This window comes from Caretta caretta, chromosome 13 (assembly GCF_965140235.1).
Source record: "Caretta caretta isolate rCarCar2 chromosome 13, rCarCar1.hap1, whole genome shotgun sequence".
NCBI classification, from domain to species: domain Eukaryota; kingdom Metazoa; phylum Chordata; order Testudines; family Cheloniidae; genus Caretta; species Caretta caretta.
This window is the reverse complement of record NC_134218.1, coordinates 5,561,261-5,585,261: the sequence shown is the minus strand read 5'-3', so window position 1 is coordinate 5,585,261 and position 24,001 is coordinate 5,561,261. Positions and strand designations below refer to the sequence as shown.

General features: G+C 44.6%; 1 protein-coding gene across 8 annotated transcripts in view; it reads right to left on the bottom strand.

Moving 5' to 3' along the window:
• Window positions 1-24,001, bottom strand: part of LOC125622350 (uncharacterized) — a 57,314-nt gene that overhangs the window by 7,845 nt on the left and 25,468 nt on the right. The window contains exons 1-2 of one of the 8 annotated variants that reach the window (XM_048820343.2): window positions 1,830-1,922; window positions 1,367-1,435 (exon numbers count right to left, since the gene is read on the bottom strand). The exons of 5 other annotated variants lie outside the window; for them this stretch is intronic. Coding sequence is in view for 1 of the 3 variants with exons in the window: in XM_075118680.1 (XP_074974781.1) it covers window positions 1,830-1,835 (6 nt within the window). In the remaining 2 variants the exon portion in view is untranslated. Of the gene's footprint in view, window positions 1-1,366; window positions 1,671-1,829; window positions 1,923-24,001 lie in introns of those variants that run through there. 2 more of the 8 variants (XM_075118680.1, XM_048820342.2) reach the window with 2 other exon arrangements.

Sequence of the window (24,001 nt, the reverse complement as noted above, 5' to 3'; positions counted from 1 at the left end):
AAAATGGAACGGTAGGGGAGTCTGGGTTACGCCCTGAAATGGAAAGTTGGGCTGTTTTTGTTCCAAGCATTATTGCATTGCATGGTCCCTGGATATAGGAAGGCTTTAACAAGCTCACAAAGATTCTGATGGCCTCAATGACACTCAGCAGTACTGTCCTCCAGAAACACACCCATTTGTTTGAACAGGAGCACTTGGGGAGGAAGGTAAGCCCCACTGTCTGGTGGTAAAAATCTATGGCAGACACCAGACAGGTTTATTGGAGACAGAGGATAACCCAGAGCATTTACACACGGGAGCAAAGACTTGTTACAGCACAGAACAAGAGGGAGAAGGGAGCAAACAAAATGCATAGGTCAGACCTCACCCAATCCAAACTGGTTTCCTCTGGTTTCATGACCACCACCACCCTCCCCCGATTAAAGGCTTGGTGTTTCCTGCCCCATCCACATTGATCCCATTCACTCTGGGCGCTGAATCATTCTTGGAGAATTCAGAGTAGCAGCCGTGTTAGTCTGTATTCGCAAAAAGAACAGGAGTACTTGTGGCACCTTAGAGACTAACTCATTTATTTGACCATAAGCTTTCGTGAGCGACAGCTCACTTCATCGGATGCATACAGTAGAAAATACAGTGGGGAGATTTATATACATAGAGAACATGAAACAATGGGTGTTACCATACAGACTGTAACCAGAGTGATCACTTAAGGTCTCTAAGGTGCCACAAGTCCTCCTTTTCTTCTTGGAGAATTGTTTCATCTTCCACCCATTCTCAAAAGGAGTTTGCTTGCAAAAGCAACTAACTTTCCAAGTCTTATGTACAATAGCTGCCCTTCTAGTAAATACTAGCCCCTGATTCGTTCCAATTCCACTCCCTTGGCTAGGCCGTGTCAATGAGTTTTTAATATGGTATAATATTTTATCTTGTGTTAATTGGCTTGTCTCCAAGCCCCGGTCTGCTATCGCTGTACAGCCTTAGAGCTTTACAGCACTAGGCTGCAGATAACCCTGCTCTTTAGACCACAAAAGGTTACAAAGAGACTAAGCTACCGGTTGGGATGAATGCACAGCTGCGACTTCACCATCCTTTAAATTAACAAATAGGTTTCCAGATCTGTTTTACCGCAGCTAATGATCCAAGCAACTAACAACTCCAGCCTGAAAAGGAACTTTTAAAAGATGTTTTCCTTTTCACTAATCTTCAGAAGCGGCTCTTGACCCTCCAGCCCCACTTGCTCTCCTAATTTTTATTTCATTTTAAAGAATACAACTAAATGAACAATCCACATAGACAAAGAGAGAGAAAGAGCAAGAGAGAGAGAGAGAGAGATCAAATCCTGATAACAATAGATCTCAGTCCTTGCCTGGTTAGCACTGCTTCAGTTGCAGAGTCTTGCAAAATGTCTCCTGTCTATCCAGCTCTCAGCTGCCTGCTGCAGAAGAGAAGGTGATCGTAAAATTCTTTTGCCTTGTGTGTGTGTCCCCTCACCACAAGTCCTTGCCAGGTTTCTGTTGTCTGGATAAGGAGCCCCACACTGTAAAACAAATATCCTCCCCCCTTCTTTCTTTAGCCTCTGTCAGTCTGTTTCTTACACGAAGAGTGAGCAGAAAAGGAGAGGAAAAAGCCTTGGGTTTTTTGGAGCATGAATAAACCTTGCATTTCCATGAGTTATTCATGAATAATTCATGAAAATACATGATTAATTCAGGTTCATGAATTATTCAGGCATAATTCTCGAACATTCCTGGTTAATTCATGCTTGCACAGTGAGTAAGGGAGTCAGGATTCTTTTCTCCCCGAGAGGGAAGAAGAAGAGGCTCGCAAACCTGCATGTACACGGCCCGTTTCTGCACTTATAAGAAAACATTCTCCAGGCCCTTTGGAAACAAGAAGAGGAGGGAGAGCATTAATATGCCTGCAGCCTTCTGGTTGTGGGGAATAAAAGGAACTTGCACACAAAAGAAAAGAGCTTGGCAGCTAGTAACTCTCTTTCAAAAACACCGCACAAGTCTGATTATGCATTTCCTTCTATTCCTGCTGCCGAATCCTTCCCTAGATGAGATTCCTCTCAGTCATCTGATTGGGTTACACAGTAACCTGCCATGTAAGGAAAACAACAACAACTACAGGCCTATGGTTGAGGAATCAATGCCCTTGCAAACTTGAAAAACAAACTGATTTATTTTCACAGTCCTTCAAAGCTCGGGCTCCAGGTTGTGCTTGGCTTGGCTGAGTAATTGTGTTATTCTCGGTCTCAGCAAACAGTGGGGCACCCTGACTTACACATCAACCTATCGGACATATCTAGCTGGCAGCTCGCAACTCTGCTGGGAGTCTACCATTACAATACACTGGGTTCATTTACAGAGAACTGTTGACACTCAATTGCTTTAATAACACAGGAAGTGACATGCATCCCCTATGTGAGTCAGGCTTACAGCGGGTGGTAATGACCTCTTGGCTATAGTCAGACAGCTAGCGTGTGGTCTAGTGGTTAGATCAGACAACACACTCAGGACTCCATTCCCAGTTCTGCCAGTGGCCCTCTTGGATAAGTTACAATGCACAATCTTACTCACCCTGAGAAGCACTTTACTCCTCAAGTAGACCCATTGAAAGCATGAATAAAGGTACTACAGTCTGGTCCTAACCCTGTTTGCACCTGTGAAATGGGTGTAATAATGAGAGATCCAGCTTGCTCTGGATTTGGGGTTTGTCTTCAAAACCCCAGATCCAGAATTCTCCCCTCAAGGGTTTTGCGTCTGGGCTGGCTTAGGAAGTAGAATTGGTTCAGGTGTTGCCAAGGATGTCCAAAAACTCATAGGACGAGCTGATTTCACATCCTTTCTGGCACTGTTCAAGGTGGCCGACATCCCGTGAGATCGACTGGCCTCCCAGGATTTCCTCCATTTCAGACTGAGAATTCAGGAGAACAGCTTGTGAGATTTCTGCTCAAGTTGATGGGCGAGTAGCACAGAAAGCCCCTTTCAGAGGGAACCCCTGTCAAGATTATCTGGGTCAACAGTGAGTGATGATCTCTGGGAGGTCCTGGCTGTGACCTGAGCTCAGTTCTAATATCAGTGGCAGCTTCTGGTATCAGCAATAGCTCAGAATGAGGCAATTGGGAGAGTCAGCTGAAAAAATGCCAGGAGTCAGCAGATAAGGATTCTACAGACACTTTTAAAGGCAGGGAAGTTAAAGCTTACGTATGTGTTCAATGTTCCCCCCAACACACACACAGATTGGTCAGTGGGGACATGCAGCATAGAAAGCTATGCTTCACTCAGCTTGGATGTTTGAGGTGACTGAACTCTGTAACAAAGCTGGGAGTGGGACCTATAGCCACTAGGCAACTCCCCCTCCAACGTAGGGGACCAGATAGCAAGTATGAAAAATCAGAACACTTTTTTTCAGAGGGTGGGGGGAATAGTTGTGTATATAAGACAAAGCCCCTAATCTTGGGGGGCCTGGTCACCCTACTCCAGAGTCACTGAGTCCTGCAGTTCTTGGGGGGGATATATCAGAGGGGCATCTTCCCTTGAATTTATAGCAGCAGGATGAAGCGAGCCTTGTACATGCCAACCCCAGGGGCACAGCTTATTCAGGGGATAGACACGCCATTACCCAGCATTTAGAATTCATCCGACCTGCCCACTAGCAGTGGCATCATGTGATTGCACAAGCTAGCCCCGGCTATCTGTATTGCTTGGAGAGGTGGGCTTTCCTGTTTTGGGGTAACAGCTACCTACCGGTATAATGGTCTGCCTCTTTTTCATGCTCAAAGCCTCCCTGCCCACCGACAGTCAGGGGCCAAGCATGTGTGCTCATGGCACTGTCTGCGAATGAATAATCGATGGCTCACTGTCCGCCTGGGACTTGGTCATGAATTATTCATTGCCATGCCTGGGTCATTCACACATGCAGAGCCAGGCATGGGTTCTTCACATGATGTCAGAGTGACAGGACAAGCCATCCTTATGTCTCTGTATTCAGGAAGGAAGAGGGTGCACAGAGAACATAAGAACAGATGAGTGTTGGCCATCCTGGAGAAACACTGGCTGGGTCGGATAGTTAATGCTATTTCGGATTGTGTACCCCGAGCATTCAAAAATCATGACTCTGGCCCCAAGATTGGAAAAATAACACATTTGGGGCACTATTTATTTGCCTACTGGTGGCTGAGTCACATTTCCAAGCTTTTCTTTGCAGCCATGAGGGCTAGGAAACTTATTTAAACAAAAGCTGAGATTCCCATGAAATCACAGGACTCCAGGAGCTAGAGAAAAATATTTCCAGACCCACGATAAAATAGTAACAGATGTCAAGGGGCCAGCACAAGTTCTATATCTCTTCTAAGTACCACTCACACCCTATTTGAGTGGACAATCAGTTTTGTGCTGCAATTTTCCTTCTTTTGCCATCTGGCAGACTTCCCCCATCCTATTCATTAAAGTTAAAGCTACTGAATTGATGTCTTTGCTTTGTTTTGACAATGAGTGTCGTGTTTTTGCATGTTTTTGTACTGGCTGACGTCAGTACAATTCTGGAAATAAGCTTTAGAAGTGAACTCTTCCAGTCAAGCCAGTAGAGAGGGCAGAAATGCACTTGTTCTAAGTCCTCCAGCACATATTGGCTTGCTGGCTACCTTGCTCTTTTATTTCTGGGTGACAGAGTTGGGGATTTTCAAATTCCTTATTCACCCGCTTTGTGGTGGGTTTAATGAAACCTCACAAAAGCTAGAGTCATGTGAAACTCCCTCAGTTTGTGGATTTGTGGCAAAGTCAAAATTCAGCTGTAGCTCGTTCATCAAAAAGTGACACCAGTTTAGTTTCTAGACTTATTGCATCTTGCTTGTAATTCGTTTCACCTCTGAATTTGGCCTTATGGTAGCACAGCTGTCAGAGTTTAAAGTGATTTGACCAACACAAAGCTGAGAGCAATGAAACTGTGACCGCATATAGGTATTAACTGGAGAAAAAGGCTAACACAGTATTTTACCTCTGCTCCTGATCCTTGTTAGGCTTGGTTTATCATTCTTTGGGGGTGACTTACCTTAGACAGGGCCAGGAAAAGACGTTTCCTACCCATACCGTCCTGGAATGCAGATGCTGCTATTCTGAATGGCCTAGAAGAGTCTGCAGCAATGTGGTGTGCATCAGTGGGGTTTACTCAATTCCTTTTATGCTCATTAAAAATAATACACTCTCATTAACTCGCTGGGCAGCAAACAAGCTTCCACTGCTAACTTTGTTTTGCTTCTCAGTTTGCATCTCGCTCCCCACTGCAGTGACATGAGACAGGGGATGGAGCGGAATCCAACGTATAGCTCTGTCTCGGCATCTGTATTTCCCACCAGATAAACATCCTGATTTAACAATCTGAACGCTCTGCAGGAGGAGTTAGTTAGGGCTAGGCTGTATCAGGTAGACACATTCTAACAGTAGGGGGCAGCGTGGAGACATCACCCCAGAGGGAGTTCCCCAAAGCTTCATGACTCAGGTAGACAAAATGACTGTGAGCAGAGGAAACATGGTCCAAAGTGGCACAGCATAGATTCTTCCCAGGCCAGGCACTCATGGACCCCAGAGACAATAGCTGCTGCCCTGCCATTGAAAGGGGCGCAATGTGGGATGCCACCCAAACAGCATGGTGCTATCCAAGGTAGAAGCAATATACAAGAACTAGAGCTGGTGGGAGGCGGGGAGCAAGGATCCTTGCCCTCTCTCTCTGCTTTGTACCCATCCAGGGGCTGGGCACAAGCTTGTTCTAACTCCAGCAGGTAAGTAATGATGAGAGCAGATATGGTAGCAGTGCAGTTGCTTTAAAATGCCCCCATTCATTTTGAAAACTTACATCCCATCTACCCTGTAATTCCTATTGCGATGAGTGACCCGACATGATAGCCTCCTAGTGTAGCTCGTCATCGAGTAGGACCAGAGCATGTGCTGAACTGTGTTACCATTCTGCCAAAGCTCAAAGCTGTAGTATAGTTCAGTCCCACGAATCCTTGTTCACCATGAGGAGGTGGATGAGGCATTTCTAGAACAAATAACAGAAGTATCCAGACCACAAACCCTGGTAGTACTGGTGGACTTTAACTATCCATACATCTGTTGGAAAAGTAATACGGCAAAACGCAAAATGTCCAGTAAGTTCTTGTAATGTACAGGGGACAGCTTTTTGTTTCAGGAAGTGGAGGAAGTGACCAGAGGGGACAGACATTTTTTACTCCATTCTGGCTAACAGGGAGGAATTGGTTGCAAATCTGAAGGCAACTGGAGTGACAGTGATCGTGAAATGAGCGATTCCATGATTCTAAAGCAAAGGAAGGAGTAAGAGCAGCAGTCTGAGGACAATGGACTTGGTAGGTAAGTTTAGAAAAACAGAAAAAGATAGAAAAATATAAACAATGAAAGGATGAAAGACAAGAGACAAGATGTGGGCCTTGGATGACTGCACCACACAGAGCAGTGTGGGTAGATAGAAAAGCTGATCAAAGCACTGTGATAGCAAACAGTTGTCTGGATTGCTTGTAAATTCAAATGAAATCCAGGACTGCTGGAATACCTGAGAACCTAGTGAACAAGTGGTAGGGATCAGATGAAAACATGGTGCCAATCAGCGGCAACGTTCAACTGAAATTCTCAGATTCATTTGGATCTCGCCCACCTTATCATCAGCTCACTTTATACGGGTAAAATTTGCAATGTATCATTTGCATGTATCATTTTGTGCCCTCATTTTCAATTCACAAAATTTGCATGTATCATTTTGTGCCCTCGAAATGAACTGTGGTTGTGTAGCCAAGTATTTGCCCCTCTTGTCTCCCCCCCTGACTTGTGCCCTCAACCAAGAAGCAGAAGAGTCTGCATGTAGATTTGTACCCACTGCTGCAATGAAGGGGCAAATTCTACACCCACACCTTGCAGCCGCAAAGAGGAGGCAGCCCTTTGGAAAATTCAACCCACCGCAGATGAATGAAGAAAAGGGTCAGCTGGCAGTCTGTGGGGTTGAACAGTGCAATACACTGGCAAGGTTGGATGGAAATAAAATTGGCTGGAGATCAAAGCAACACCCAGGCAGAATGTTGATGAGGGCCATAAAAATGCCTGTAAATAATTAAGGCCAGGAAAGAGTTCAGCTCCCAGAAGAGCTGCAAGATTTTCTAAAGGACTCTGTATGCTGGGTGAGCCCCTAAAATTACTGCTAGCGGATGGAGATTCAGTATTAGCTGACGTGGGTCTGTGTTATGTTCCAAAGACCCATCGCTCTTGTGCCCCTGTGGCATTTGTTCTCTCCAGCTCGGGGTCTATATTTATGCAGCTCACAAATCCATTACAACAGATGCTGCTCAACTGCTGTGTTTGTTTGGTTTCCCTGCTGCTCCATATAGGCAATTTGTTTAATCAGATTTTGGTCCAAACAGATAAGCATGGAATAAGGGTTGCCATATGGCTTTTTTTTTTTCTTTTAAACCTTCTTGTGTGCTGGGGTTTGGTTTATTTGCTAGGCAGGCTGACTGCAGCTTAGCTGGGATGTATCAGATTTTATTGTCTTTAAATATTAAAGATCCTGCAGCATGTGAATAAAAGAGAAAGGCATCTCTGGATATTTGTGCAGTTTGCAAAAACAGTCTCAAGTCTCCAATGAAGTTAACATCGCCTCAATTTCTGTGAAAAAATTCAGCTCAACAGAGAAGAGATTTGCTACCCATGTTGCTCAAGCCATCCTACAGAGAATTGTGGGTGGGAGATAGTTTTCATTCCTATGGAAAGGAAGAAATCTTATATGAATCCTGGGAAACCTTTTTCAGGAAGCATTCAGAGTGACTGGTGCACTTAAGGAGACATCTGCTCACCATATTCCATGGGAAGAGGATTTGAGAAGGAACTGACTATGCTCTGTGCTTTTTGGGGTTCCATATTCGGTGTTTTACAGTGATCACCTTTCCCCAAACTATTTTCTTTCCTACACATTTACCTGCTATGTTGGTCAGCTGTAGCGAACAAAGGGACTAGATTCCTAGCCATGCTTTACCCACTTTGCATCAGTCTTCAGGCCCAATTCTATTAACCTTCCTCAGATGGAACAATATTTTACTCCATACATAGTCCCACTGAAATCAAGGGAGTACCGTGAGGAGTAAGGTCCTATTTAGACAACAAGAGTAGCCCTGTCAAAATCTGACTGTTTTTTCAAGCAGACTCTCATTAAGTCTTTCCCCTTTGGGACATCAGAATGCACGTTCTCCAGGGCTGGTCTCATCTGATTCAATGCATAAGGTATGAAAAACCTGAGGATCTCATAAATCATATGGAATCATAGAATTATAGGACAGGAAGGGACCTTGAGAGGTCATCTAGTCCCGTCCCCTGCACTCATGGCAGGACTGAGTATTATCAGTATCAAATATAGTATATCACCACAATTTCTGTTGTATTCTTTAAAGTTCTGCAAATTCTATGCTTACATTCATAAATATACAGGATTCCACTTCAGAGAACCTAAATCCATTTCCACCTCCTCAACTGCCAGCACATGAAAACGAAGAATTCTATTCTAGGTTAGCAAAAGGGAACTCTGAATATTGGTAGAAAGCGTGTATTTATGCAGACTGTGACATATTAAAAAATGGAACTCTATTTCATTTACAAGTGGATTAAGAAAACACAGTGTCCAAGATTTGCAATATTGACAACTCAAAGAATATTTCAGCCCCAGCAAATAGAGAGAGAGAGAGAGAGATATTTTTCAATGTTAGAAAAATATATCAGTGCAGATATGAGTATAAAAGAAGCAGTATCTGGATTATATGAAGCTTTGAATAATTTTGCTAAAGAGTAAGAACTGGCTTTCATAAAGAGATGATACGATAAAAATTGAGGGAGAGGCAGGGAAATAGATATGGGGTCTGATTCTGTTTTTATGCAGGACCCAGTCCAACTAACACATGTTTGCATGAGTTGGTTTACTCAGATGCATATTCCCTCTCTTCCACTGGAAAATCAACAATATTTAAAACATATTGAATTAATTCCCCACCCCTTAGCAGCAGTTAGATGTTCTGTTGTAAATCTCTGGATGGGAAAAGATGACATTATCTTACTCTAACCAAAATTGGCAAATATTCATGATAGGAAGCCTTAGTAACTAAAAAAAAAGAAAGTGGAAACATATTTTGAAATGTATTTAACATTTATTATAATAATTGAGGAAAAATCTTTCCAGATGTCAAGTCCACAGAGTTTCAGTCAATTAATGGCAACACTGTGGTCTTGTTCAGTAAATTTCCTTTGTTTTGTTTTGATATGAAAACCTCAATAAAGGTACATAATTACCAACAATCAATAATTATTTGTTACCTAACTGTAACCTCTTCATTCCCTGAATTTTAAAATCAGACTCCATACAATGGAACACAGATAATAACACAGACATACATATTTTGCACGGAGAGCTATACTTTGTGAAACCAGTATTTAAAATTTTGCAACCGCAGAATGATGACTTCATTTTAAGGTTGTCTAGCAATGAAATGAGCAAACTGAGTTCTGTGTTTTGGGAAACCAAGATCAGGAGTTGTTTGGATGCGGATCCTATCTTTATCAAAACAGACAAAAATGATGGTTGTAAGAAGGGAGGTTTGGATAAAAAGCTCAAATTTTTATCATTCGCTGTGTAGAATTAATGTTGCTTTAACGTATTGTTAGCAGCAGATATACCCTCACTACTTACTAAAGGCAGCCATTTTAGTGTGCAGTAATATTTCAGTAATTAACCCTGGTGAATGTTGGGAGCTACATTGCTCATTAATTTTTTCTGCTACTGTGCAGAGGAGTGAGATCCATAAAGCTCCTGCTGTTCGTCAACCACCGAACTGAGATCCGTGCTACAACACAGTGTCCTCAGCATCTTATCATAGAGAGCAACCTGCTGACTCCTCATGTCCTTCTCAGAACACCACCACTGGGGAGTGAAAAGGGGAATGTTTCCATCCAAGCAAAAATACAGGCTATTTCCCAGACCAGTGAAGAGGCCAGTACGACAGTGGAGCATGTCTGGAGGCCTGTAGTGGGGGTATACACTGCAGAAGAGGCTGGCTGAGTGTCTGGGATGGACCAATGATGAGGAACATGTCTACTGTGGCCTGTGCTTGTGGCATAGCATCCCAGCCTATGACTCAGTGAGTCCACCCCTGGGTAGAACTGCTCACTGTGGATCACCAGGGAAAATGCACTGCTGTGGTACAAAGGTCAGGCCCACAGAGAGCCCAGATACAAGATGGGGAGGGATACTCAATCGATTAGCAAAGTCTACTTGGTCTATCTCCTCTTTCAGGTGGAAGATGCAACAGACAGATTCATTAGGAATGTAGAATGGAACTCAATCATTATTTATGGGCCATGTGCCAGACATTACAGAAGTCACTGCTTGTACCATAGAGAGACCACATGGTGGCATATTACATTTGTAATAAATGTAGGAACCGAGGCTTACATTGTGGGGGAAGGGGGATGCAAAGCAAAATTTGACCTAGATTAATGAGGCTGGACTAAGCTGTGTTTTAAGTACAGTTGACAGTATACTCTATCAGAGGATAGCGAGCACATGTTCAATAACCAGCAATGGCTAATAAGGACGTCGCTTCTGATTCAGCGAGCCAGCCGTACTCAGCAAAGCATTTAAGCATGATGTGGAGAATGAGGGCAATATCTCAACTGTTTGTATAGCTATCAGGCACATCTTAATTTACCTAGTTACTATTATCCTGTCTGACTGCACAGAGTTAAATCAAAGGAGGCTGTTGGGGGAAACAAACAGGGAATTAAACAATGATAGAGGTAAGATACCTTAACGAAACAATGGGGGTGGGGGGTTGGAGGGGAGCTATTAATTGGGAAATGCCTTTGCCTGGGTCCAACCAGGCTAGCAAGATTGATCCTTCCCAGATCCAAGCCGAGGCTCCAAGGGGTAACCAAACCTTTCTAGGACCCTGGACCTAAAACAGGAAGGTGTTATGTGGCCAGCAGTGGCTGGAGAGGAATCTCTGGCCAAGAGACACGGAGAATGTTTCCAGGGATTATCTGTTATCCCCAGCCCAGGAATAGGCTGGTTTAGGCTAGTGAAATTTACCAGCCCTGGCAGGGAAAGTATAGGTAAGAGGCAGGCATTGTTCTAACTCTTGTCTCTGATCACCACATACCTTGGATGAACAAATAGCTCATGCTTTGTTTTGCAGGAGCTGTTTTTGAGTCACTTTAATTAGCTGGTCCCAGAGTAAAAGGGCGTACAGATGTCAAAGCCAGTTGGGCTTGTCACATTAACACAGCTGGAAAACAGAGGGCTGCCCAGTCCCAGAATGGCTGAACTGCAGGGCTCCACCCTTGAGAGAGGGGATGGAGGCAAGGTTTCATGTTATTAAAATTTCTTCTTACTAGCATAGCATGCCCCCCACTGCACTGCTTATTCTAGCATTTCCTCAGGCTACACACAAGCCTCCTGCCAACCCAACACTTATCTGTATTAGTTCCTTTTGTCACCTTCCAACTACTGACAGTGTTGGACTAACTTGTAAGCCTCTAGTTTCTAATGCTGTACCTGTCTGTCCTGTGTGTTCACCACCCCCTTTCCTCCTGGGGAAGGTGATTCCAATGGCGGAATGTTTCCCTGCTAGTATTTTAATGCACAATTACATATCGTGGCAGTTGGTGATTTTTATGTCATTCTTTAATTATTGCTGGAATTGATATATTCAGCAATCACAAAACATCTTGGGGTGGCTGTAGTATTAGAAACTTAAGAAACCCAATTCTTCTTCTTATGTGATGTCTCCATTACTGGAGGCTTGCTACCATAGTAGCCCATTCTGTATGATCCTCTGCTAAACTCTTTGTGGATGAATAGACCTTTAGACCCACCCAGGACACCATGCTGTCCATCCAAGATCTTCTTTTCTTGTCTCATGTTCTTCTGACATCAACTTTCCCTTCCAGTGCCCATAAACATGCATCGATCCTTAAAATGTGCCCTACAGATCAAAACTCTCTTTTCATACGATCTCCAACTAGCGTTTGCTGAGTTCCAGTCAACCCGAGTTATATACATTGATTTAGCTTGCAATCTAAATAGATAAAGAAACAAAATCCAGGAATCCTGAGTCTGAAACCACTGCCCAATCCACAGAGCCACTCTGCCACTATTATAGTGAGTGATCACGTCCAGGAGATTCAAGAACAAGTCCAAGTTAAGATTCCAATCCAAGTTTCGTGTTCAATGGGATACTTGCATTTAGGATTAGCAGGACTTTCAGGGGAGTCTTTTCATTGACCTTACATGGAATTGGATAGGAATGTGAGGAGGGCTTTAAACTAGGTTCACCGGGGGAAGGAGACCAAAGCCCTGAGGTAAGTGGGAGGAAGCACAGGCAGGAATGTCTGTGAGGGGAGGGCTCCTGCCTCATACTGAGAATGAGGGGCTATCAGCAGGTTATCTCAAGTGCTTATATACAAATGCACAAAGCCTTGGAAACAAGCAGGGAGAACTGGAGGTCCTGGTGATGTCAAGGAATTATGACGTGATTGGAATAACAGAGACTTGGTGGGATAACTCACATGACTGGAGTACTGTCATGGATGGATATAAACTGTTCAGGAAGGACAGGCAGGGCAGAAAAGGTGGGGGAGTAGCACTGTATGTAAGGGAGCAGTATGACTGCTCAGAGCTCCGGTACGAAACTGCAGAAAAACCTGAGTGTCCCTGGATTAAGTTTAGAAGTGTGAGCAACAAGGGTCATGTCGTGGTGGGAGTCTGTTATAGACCACCGGACCAGGGGGATGAGGTGGATGAGGCTTTCTTTCGGCAACTCGCAGAAGCTACTAGATCGCACGCCCTGGTTCTCATGGGTGACTTTAATTTTCCTGATATCTGCTGGGAGAGCAATACGGTGTTGCATAGACAATCCAGGAAGTTTTTGGAAAATGTAGGGGACAATTTCCTGGTGCAAGTGCTAGAGGAGCCAACTAGGGGGAGCACTTTTCTTGACCTGCTGCTCACAAACCGGGAAGAATTAGTGGGGGAAGCAAAAGTGGATGGGAATCTGGGAGGCAGTGACCATGAGTTGGTTGAGTTCAGGATCCTGACACAGGGAAGAAAGGTAAGCAGCAGGATACGGACCCTGGACTTCAGGAAAGCAGACTTCGACTCCCTCAGGGAACGGATGGGTAGGATCCCCTGGGGGACTAACATGAAGGGGAAAGGAGTCCAGGGGAGCTGGCTGTATTTCGAGGAATCCCTGTTGAGGTTACAGGGACAAACCATCCCGATGTGTCGAAAGAATAGTAAATATGGCAGGCGACCAGCTTGCCTTAACGGTGAAATCCTAGCGGATCTTAAACATAAAAAAGAAGCTTACAAGAAGTGGAAGTTGGACATATGACCAGGGAAGAGTATAAAAATATTGCTCGGGCATGTAGGAATGAAATCAGGAGGGCCAAATCGCACCTGGAGCTGCAGCTAGCAAGAGATGTCAAGAGTAACAAGAAGGGTTTCTTCAGGTATGTTGGCAACAAAAAGAAAGCCAAGGAAAGTGTGGGCACCTTACTGAATGAGGGAGGCAACCTAGTGACAGAGGATGTGGAAAAAGCTAATGTACTCAATGCTTTTTTTGCCTCTGTCTTCACTAACAAGATCAGCTCCCAGACTGCGGCGCTGGGCATCACAGCATGGGGAGTAGATGGCCAGCCCTCTGTGGAGAAAGAGGTGGTTAGGGACTATTTAGAAAAGCTGGACGTGCACAAGTCCATGGGGCCGGACGCGTTGCATCCGAGAGTGCTAAAGAAATTGGTGGCTGTGATTGCAGAGCCATTGGCCATTATCTTTGAAAACTTGTGGCAAATGGGGGAAGTCCCAGATGACTGGAAAAAGGCTAATGTAGTGCCAATCTTTAAAAAAGGGAAGAAGGAGGATCCTGGGAACTACAGGCCAGTCAGCCTCACCTCAGTCCCTGGAAAAATCATGGAGCAGGTCCTCAAAGAATCAATCCTGAAGCACTTGCATGAGAGGAAAGTGATCAGGAACAGTCAGCATGGATTCACCAAGGGAAGGTCATGCCTGACGAATCTAATCGCCTTCTATGATGAGATTACTGGTTCTGTGGATGAAGGGAAAGCAGTGGATGTATTGTTTCTTGACTTTAGCAAAGCGTTTGACACGGTCTCCCACAGTATTCTTGTCAGCAAGTTAAAGAAGTATGGGCTGGATGAATGCACTATAAGGTGGGTAGAAAGTTGGCTAGATTGTCGGGCTCAACGGGTAGTGATCAATGGCTCCATGTCTAGTTGGCAGCCGGTATCAAGTGGAGTGCCCCAAGGGTCGGTTCTGGGGCCGGTTTTGTTCAATATCTTCATAAATGATCTGGAGGATGGTGTGGATTGCACTCTCAGCAAATTTGCGGATGATACTAAACTAGGAGGAGTGGTAGATACGCTGGAGGGCAGGGATAGGATACAGAGGGATCTAGACAAATTGGAGGATTGGGCCAAAAGAAATCTGATGAGGTTCAATAAGGATAAGTGCAGGGTCCTGCACTTAGGACGGAAGAACCCAATGCACCGCTACAGACTAGGGACCGAATGGCTAGGCAGCAGTTCTGCGGAAAAGGACCTAGGGGTGACAGTGGATGAGAAGCTGGATATGAGTCAGCAGTGTGCCCTTGTTGCCAAGAAGGCCAATGGCATTTTGGGATGTATAAGCAGGGGCATAGCGAGCAGATCGAATGACGTGATCGTCCCCCTCTATTTGACATTGGTGAGGCCTCATCTGGAGTACTGTGTCCAGTTTTGGGCCCCACACTACAAGAAGGATGTGGATAAATTGGTTTAGGTTGGATATTAGGAAAAACTTTTTCACTAGGAGGGTGGTGAAACACTGGAATGCGTTACCTAGGGAAGTGGTAGAATCTCCTTCCTTAGAAGTTTTTAAGGTCAGGCTTGACAAAGCCCTGGCTGGGATGATTTAATTGGGGATTGGTCCTGCTTTGAGCAGGGGGTTGGACTAGATGACCTCCTGAGCTCTCTTCCAACTCTTATATTCTATGATTCTATGAATGGACACAGTTTGTGAAAAACCCTCACATAATATAAAATTATTACTATCAGTGAGTGAGGACGATGTGTTTGGTGCTGTACAGAACATGGAGGGAATCCCATAAAAAATCTTGGATCCAAGAAGCAGAAAAATAAGTTCCATCTGTCAGAATGTTCACTGTGAATTTTCACTCATCTTCCCATGGGATCTTTAATTATCACAAGTGGGCAGGACCATAGGTTCATAGTCACACCTCAAATTCAACGACTTCAGTAGCACAGCATCCCACAATGTCTCTATGGTGCAGTGGTTACTTCAGATTCAGTGGGAAGAGGGCCAACTTGTGAAACACCAGCACCACTAGAAGCCTTGCATCTCAGGACTGATCCATGTTGTTCTTGCTTATAGTTATCCTCTCAGAAAATCAATAAAACTCCATGTTAAGTGTGTGATACAACTCCAGGGGCCAATTCTCCTCTCACATCAGTTTTACACGCCACTGAAGCCGTTCCTGATTTACACCAGTGCAAATGACGTATTTCCAGAGTGCAATGGGTAGAACAGAAACAAAAAATATCCAGCTGCAATATCTGACAGTCTAAGAAATATTGTGCCACTAAAGGATACAAAGGCTAACAGGCAAGTCACTTCATTAATGCTATGTTTGTTTTTTTCACATAAGTAATGCTATGCGCTAATGTTGTCTCATTGTCAGCTGATAACAGTACCAGCAACCTGATACCCCTACTGCAACATATCAATAATGTATGGAGTCCTGAAGAGGATGTCGTGTGGGGCATTCAAGACTCAGTGAAATCCATGTGCTGAAGCATCAAATACAATTATGCTCAGATTCTGTAAAAAAGGCACTTTGTTATTAAACAATCAATGTCTTGCAGGTCATATCTCCCTAGATATTGACAAATCTAGTTGCTGGAATTGTTAGAAGCACCACAGAGAAAAAATAGCAAAAGAACAAGTTGTTTTGTATCCCGTCCCATGGGCCACCAGCAGAATTTTAATTCCAGACTCTGTTGCCACTGCTAATTAATGAGGTATAAATGGAAAGTACACACCAGTGACTTGTCACACAGTGAGTGCCTGAGCCAGGAACAGAACCCAAGAGTCCTGGCTTCAACTTGCAAGAACCCCATTATAATGACTCCATTAAAGAGAGTGAGCTCACCTATAATTATGTTTAGCCACGTTTCCCTGATTCTTTCTTGTTCTGGTGGGGGATGTAGAGGACTGTAAAGAACAGAAGTATTTTACATTTAATGAAGCATTTTCTTTCATCAACAGTAACACAAATCTGCTTCTCGAGTGCCAGGATTTCCCTGCGAACAGCAAACGCAAATCACAGGCTGGGATGGCTGGATGTGATTAGGAAGAAATTAGCACTGTCTGTAGAGGGAAGAGAAAGGAAAGGCAGAAGGGATATTTTGAGCAAACTGGTGCATTATGAGTCTATCTGTGGCTCTATCCGTTGTCTGAGAATTGTACTGGTCCTGGGTAATTTGCAACCTTAAGCAAATTTGAAAATATCAGTCCTCATGCCCCCTTCATGTCACTCCTGTGCTAAAGCATCCCTTGGGATTTTGCAGCCCTTGACAGCTGCCTGTTTTATTTGGTTATGCTTTGTTCACAGATGCTGGGACTAGGGGTGCGTGGGTGCTGCCGCACCCCCTGGCTTGAAGTGCTTCCCATCATATCCAGGGTTTACAGTTTGGTTCAATGGCACTCAGCACCCCCACTGTACACATTGTTCCAGCACCCCTGTCTTGGTTGTTTACTCAGCATTAAGAATACGAGGAAACACACAGACACAAATAACTGTATTTACTAACTCAACACAAACATACAAGACCTGGCTACATATGTACATGGCTGCTCTGGTAGGTTCTGGTGGCTTCTGCAATATTATGCCAAAATATTGAAAGGGATGTGACCTAATTCCTAGACACAGTGGAGTTTGGGGGTAAAGAGAAATCGGTGGAGGCCTCTGCAAGCTGGAGATGTGGTGTTCAGGGATCACTCTGTGCTAAAGGAGCTCGCAAAAGCTCTGCTTTATTCTGTGGCCAGTTGCAACTGGCTGTGTCTAACCCAGGGATTGGCAGCCTTTGGCACGCGGCCCGTCATGGAAATCCACTGATGGGCCAGGACTGTTTGTTTACCTGCAGCGTCCGCAGGTTTGGCCAATTGCAGCTCCTACTGGCTGCAGTTCGCTGTCCCAGGCCAATGGGGGCTGCCGAGGGATGTGCTGGCCACCGCTTCCTGCAGCCCCCATTGGCCTGGAACAGTGAACTGCGTCCAGTGGGAGCTGCGATTGGCTGAACCTGTGGACGCTGCAGGTAAACTAACCATCCCAGCCCGCTAGCGGCTTTCCCTGACGGGCCACGTGCCAAAAGTTGCCGATCCCTGGTCTAACCACAAGAGCTCCACAGCGCCTCTGTCTGGGATGCTCTCTGTCTGGGATGCTCAGCCCTTAAAGGTGCAGCCTCCCTCCCCCATATACCACAATGGCATGTCCAATGCCCTCCATTCAAAAGCCATACTCAGATTTGGGACAGTTCTGGACAGGATCTGCTGGCAAACTTCACAGATGCCCTCTCAGCCCTTCACGCCACCCCAGAAAGGAACAGAGAGAGAAAATGGATCCAAACATCCCTAAACTTTGGGGGAATGTAGTTCTGGATGTGCACGGCTACCGATGTTCATTGCCTTGTCCTTTTCCAACATCTAGCCACAGTGTTATCTCTATAACACTTACGGCAATGAGTCTGTAGGCTGATTATACACGTGGTCTCCAGCCCTACCTCCTCCCATGCAGGGGGCAGTCGGAATGCTACTGCTCATGCTACTGGGTATAAGTGAGTGAGTGTGGTAGCCAGTGCTACAGATCTTAAAGGGGATGTGCCTAACCGTAACCATGCCGTGGTCCCCAGGCAGCATGGCTAACCCAGTATAGCCAGAGTCCCTGCTCAGTGCCCTTGCTCCAGCACCCGCTAGAGATACCAGAAAATGTATCAGACAAGTGCTTTGTCAAATATTATTTGGCCTGCTCTGTCTACTTTAGACTCAGGACCGATTGCAAACCCCTTCCATGAGTGAACAGTTGCTCCCATGAACAGTTCCATGGAAGTCAATGGCTTTTCTTGGGAAAGTAACTGCTCACCAATGTAAATGGTTCCCAACCTGGCCCACAGATACCTCATGTGCCAACACTGTGGTATCAGCATGCTTATCAGGTACAGGCGATATGCTCCTGAATTTGCTCAGTTGACAACATTGATTTCTTCATCTCAGGAGACAGCCTGGCCCCCACCTCCAGCCTTTTCAGTCTTGCAAAGACGGTTCATAGCAATGAACATTTTTCTCTTTTGTTTTTCTTCCCTGGGACCCTCACTGACCTTTGATTTTTAATATGATAGCTATTTTCACATTGCCATGTTAACTGCAGAAATTCACTGCCTGTCACATCAACGGCCAATTCAATAGCACCTGTTTCTCTGCTCATGAGGATCTCCTCAAGGAATAGCAGATTAGTAAGCGGGGAAGAGTGGGTGGGAGAAGCGAATTGACCGGAATAGCTTCTATAGATTCCCTCTTCAGAGGAGTGCGTGGTAATCTGAGGAAGAGGTGGAGGGAGCAGGGATTGAGGAGAGGCTATTGGTTTAGCGTTCACACTTACAAAACACAACACAGCATGTGGGGATGTGTGGGTGTACACAATCCATCTGGTGCGTTGACAAAAGCCATCACCCTCATGAATGGGTCTGGCAATCTGGGCCCCAGCTTCTAATCTTGACTTGCTGGGTAAATTACTAAATGTCTCTCAGCCTCCCTATTCCCTTGTGTAGAATGAGGACAATGATCCTCGCCTTATTCACGTCCGAGGATTGTGGAAAGTGTCACACTTCTAGGGTAGTTGCTCCTGTATTCCCCTTCTGTGGTCCCTCGAGAACACCCACTTAAGGTTTCTGGCTCCCAGCTGCCACCTAATTTGGGTGGAGACCTGTTTCTCTCTCCTTCCTGTCCAGAGGTTTTCAGGCTGCACAACTCCCTGCCTTACACTGTGATAACCCCAGCAAGTCCGTCTGCCTAGTGGCCAGCGCCCGTGCTTTGCTTTGCGAAGACTATGACCAGTATATAGCCAGTAGTTACAAATTACCACACAGCTCCTTCTAAGCAAGCACATTTGTTGTCAAGGTAAAAGGATTACAGAGAAAACATGTAAAAACAATGGAAGTTCCAATACGCCTGCTAAAAGCTCACCAGAGATCACCTGTCTGTCTTGTGGGGCCCTAGTAGGCCAGAGTCTTCCCAACCCTTCTGCAAGGGTTGGGACCCCTTGCAGAGAAGGCCCTGTCTGTTTGCTGGATCCGAAAGAAGGCCCTGAGTCATTTTAAATGCAGCCTTTTTATGCCCAAAAGTCCTTTCTTTGTCCATTGGTCTCTGGAAACTCAGTTTGAAACAGCATGTGCAAGCCTCCCCACCTCTCTGGAGGTGTTTACAACCTCAGTGATTCACCTTAATCACCCCCCCACCCACACACACACACACTGTTTTTAGCTCCTGGGGGAAGCTGTGGCAACCCTCCCCAGAGTTGCACAGGATCCCTGGCCACAGAGATACAAACACACACCAGTCACAAAGGTAAGACCATATGTTTCCCCACAGACACTGCATGTGGTTGCAATACCTGTCACATAAGACGTAACCAATCAATGTTTGTAAAGAGCATAGTGTTAAGGCTAGTCAGTGGCAGAGGAAGGAATGGAACTTCAGTACCTCCTAGAACCAGATCATTGCTCGTTGCCCTGGGATGAGACCTTGCAGCCCTACCTCATCCTTGCTGATAATTCCCAAGAGTGGATGGTTGAGGAGAAAGGGTTTTTCATGCCTGCATTTGGATTCTAGCAACACGCAAATGAACAAAAAATAATTCAAAATTCCATGGACACTGAAATTTTGTGATACAAAAGCTGCTCAAAACAATAAGGGGAAAATATGTGGAATCAAGCTTACGAAATGTCAACAGTCGCACCCAGCTCTCAAAAACAGTTTAGTAAACAGAGACAGAGGATTTGTCGTGCCAGTCCAGGCTATTAACCTATGTAGCCCATTATCCTGCCACTAATTATCTAGGGATCATAAGCAGGTGAAATATGTATTGTTTTTATTCCCAGAGCAACTAGGGACCCTATCAGTATTGCATTAGCACCTACAGGCCCACATCAAGCTCAGGGCACCATTGTGTTGGACACTCGATATATGGGGACAGTCAGTCTTTGTCCTGAATAGGTTGCAATCTAAACAGACAGATAAAGAGGGAGAAAAAGGGACACAGCACATAACTAGAAGATTGTGAACTGAGGCACAGACAGATTAAATGAACTGCCCGAGGTCAGACAGGAGCCTGTGGCACAACTGGGAATTGAGCCCAGGTGTCCTGTGTCCTAGTAGTCCATGCCCCATGCACAAGACCATTCCTCCTCCATGGCAGGGTACATTTGCAGGAGGGCATTGTTCCTCACTGTGGGTACAATTTGCACATATAGAATAATTGGCATCTATTCGATTGTGCAATGCTGTACAGAGGGGAGCAGTCGGAAATTCCTTTCTGCCCCCTATAATTCATACCTTCATAGATTCCAAGGCCAGAAGGGCCTATAGTGACCAACTAGTCTGATCTCCCAAATGACACAGGCCGGAGAACTTCCCCGAAATAATTCCTAGAGAAGATCTTTTAGAAAAACATCCAATCCTGATTCTAAAATGATCAGTAATGGACAATCCACCATGATCCTGGGTAATTGTTCCAACGATGAATTACTCTCTCCATTAAAAATGTACACCTTATTTCCAGGCTAGCTTCAACTTCCAGCCATGGGAGGACGTTATACCTTTCTCTGCTAGACTGACGAGCCCATTATTAAAGATGTGTTCCCCATGTAGATATTTATCGACTATAATAAAGTCATCCCTTAACCTTCTCTTTGTTACGCTAAATAGACTGAGCTCTTTGAGTCTATTCCTATCCGGCATGTGTTCCAGTCCTTTACCTTTATCTTATTCCCTGCAGCATGAGCTTTGAGTCGCTCCAACTGCTGCTATTCATCACAAAGTTACCCATCCTTTCCAAGCATTCTAGCCATTGTGTCTGACTCACATTCAGGCTTGATATCACATTCATCTGTTTGAGAGAAGTGACTAATGAGATGATGGGGGGAGAGGGGGGAAGAGGGGAGACCCTTCATTAGTCGCAAACAAACAACATTCCTGGAAACCGTCTGTTTTAAGAATGGATTTAGTGACAATGAAAATGAAGGACTGTCATAAATATAAAGGGAAGGGTAAACCCCTTTGAAATCCCTCCTGGCCAGGGGAAAGCTCCTCTCACCTGTAAAGGGTTAAGAAGCTAAAGGTAACCTCGCTGGCACCTGACCAAAATGACCAATGAGGAGACAAGATACTTTCAAAAGCTGGGAGGAGGGAGAGAAACAAAGGGTCTGTGTCTGTCTGTAGTCGTCTTGGCCAGGGACAGAACAGGAATGGAGGCTTAGAACTTTTAGTAAGTAATCTAGCTAGGTATGTGTTTTAATGCAGAAAGGACCTGATCAAGAATTCCACCCTGTAGTGTTTCTCAGCAAAAAACTGTCTGAGAGGGAAAGCAACTGGTCAGTCACTGAAAAAGAATGTTACGCCATTGTCTACGCTCTGGAAAAGCTACACCCATATGTTTGGGGACGGCGTTTCCACCTGCAAAACGACCATGCTGCACTGAAGTGGCTTCACACCGTCAAGGAAACTAACAAAAAACTTCTTCGGTGGAGTTTAGCTCTCCAAGATTTTGATTTCGACATCCAACACATCTCAGGAGCTTCTAACAAAGTGGCTGATGCACTCTCCCGTGAAAGTTTCCCAGAATCAACTGGTTAAAATCGTCCTTGAGATGTGGAAAATATTGTTAGTCTTTATGTACTTGGTAGTATATTTAGAGATGCATGTGTCTTATTAACTCTGTTTTTCCTAGAGCTCCAGGAAGAAATCCCAGCCAGTGTTCCACCCTAGCTGAGATTTGGGGGGCGTGTCATAAATATAAAGGGAAGGGTAAACCCCTTTGAAATCCCTCCTGGCCAGGGGAAAGCTCCTCTCACCTGTGAAGGGTTAAGAAGCGAAAGGTAACCTCGCTGGCACCTGACCAAAATGACCAATGAGGAGACAAGATACTTTCAAAAGCTGGGAGGAGGGAGAGAAACAAAGGGTCTGTGTCTGTCTGTAGTCGTCTTGGCCAGGGACAGAACAGGAATGGAGGCTTAGAACTTTTAGTAAGTAATCTAGCTAGGTATGTGTTAGATTATGATTTCTTTAAATGGCTGAGAAAAGAATTGTGCTGAATAGAATAACTATTTCTGTCTGTGTATCTTTTTTGTAACTTAAGGTTTTGCCTAGAGGGGTTCTCTATGTTTTTGAATCTAATTACCCTGTAAAATATCTACCATCCTGATTTTACAGGGGGGATTTCTTTATTTCTATTTACTTCTATTTTTTATTAAAAGTCTTCTTGTAAAAACTGAATGCTTTTTCATTGTTCTCAGATCCAAGGGTTTGGGTCTGTGGTCACCTATGCAAATTGGTGAGGCTTTTTATCCAACATTTCCCAGGAAAGGGGGGGTGCAAGTGTTGGGAGGATTGTTCATTGCCCTTAAGATCCAAGGGTCTGGGTCTGTAGTCACCTAGGCAAATTGGTGAGGCTTTTTACCAAACCTTGTCCAGGAAGTGGGGTGCAAGGTTTTGGGAAGTATTTTGGGGGGAAGGACGCGTCCAAACAGCTCTTCCCCAGTAACCAGTATTAGTTTGGTGGTGGTAGCGGCCATTCCAAGGATAACGGGTGTAATATTTTGTACCTTGGGGAAGTTTTGACCTAAGCTGGTAAAGATAAGCTTAGGAGGTTTTTCATGCAGGTCCCCACATCTGTACCCTAGAGGGTGGGCAACTTCTGTGCTATTTACCTCCACATAGCTCTGTCACTGCAATTCATTTATGGTCTGCAAAACCTGCTGCTGCTACAGTTCTGCCCTTGTGCCCCACTTCCCTGTCCCACACAGTTTGGTCCTGACTTTCAATTCCCCAAGTAATTCTGAGTCCCCTGTTTGCCGATCAGTGATGCTGTATTGTGCACACACAGATGCCTGATGATTCCATTTGTTATGATGGAGGCCAAAAGGACATAATGATTTGCTGTTTATTGTAAAGTATGGCAAAGAAAAATCACCCCTTCTGCCAAAATAGCTGAAATTGCCTTATTATTTCTGACTGATTTTGTTTCCCCCGATTCTGGGGCAGCTCCTCGGCTGCTGTTAATAAGCAAAGCTCCACTAACATCATTGGAAGGCAAAATGATTTACTGCATTTTGCGTGGGTAGGGAACTGACCCATTCTGTCCAATCATTTGCATGTTAAATAAACAAATACCCTTAGAACAGTTTTAACAAAACCTATCACTAAAGCTGCTTCTGTCAATCCACTTTCTTACCTGATCACTCAGAAAGCAAAATTTTATCTTTAGATTGATTAAAGCATTAAAAGAAAGCAGGAAGTGGTTTGTTTCCTAAGGATTTAGAATGATGTGAAGCAGCTGGAAGGAGTAATTTTTACCTAAGGCCGGGCTGTCCTTATTTACTGTTCTTTCAATTATTTTGGCATCCTGTTGTTTTAAAGTCTCTCCTTTTATTCTGTTCTTCAAATTTTGATTGATCTTTTCAGACTCCCATAGTTTGCTGATAATTTAATGCTCAATAAACGGTAAATGGAAATGAAAGCTGAGCTAGAAATGAAACAACCCATGTAAAGAACTTAGTACCTGCTTTGGAGGATAGAGTTGTTTGGAGCCGAGGATTTGTGTGTGGTC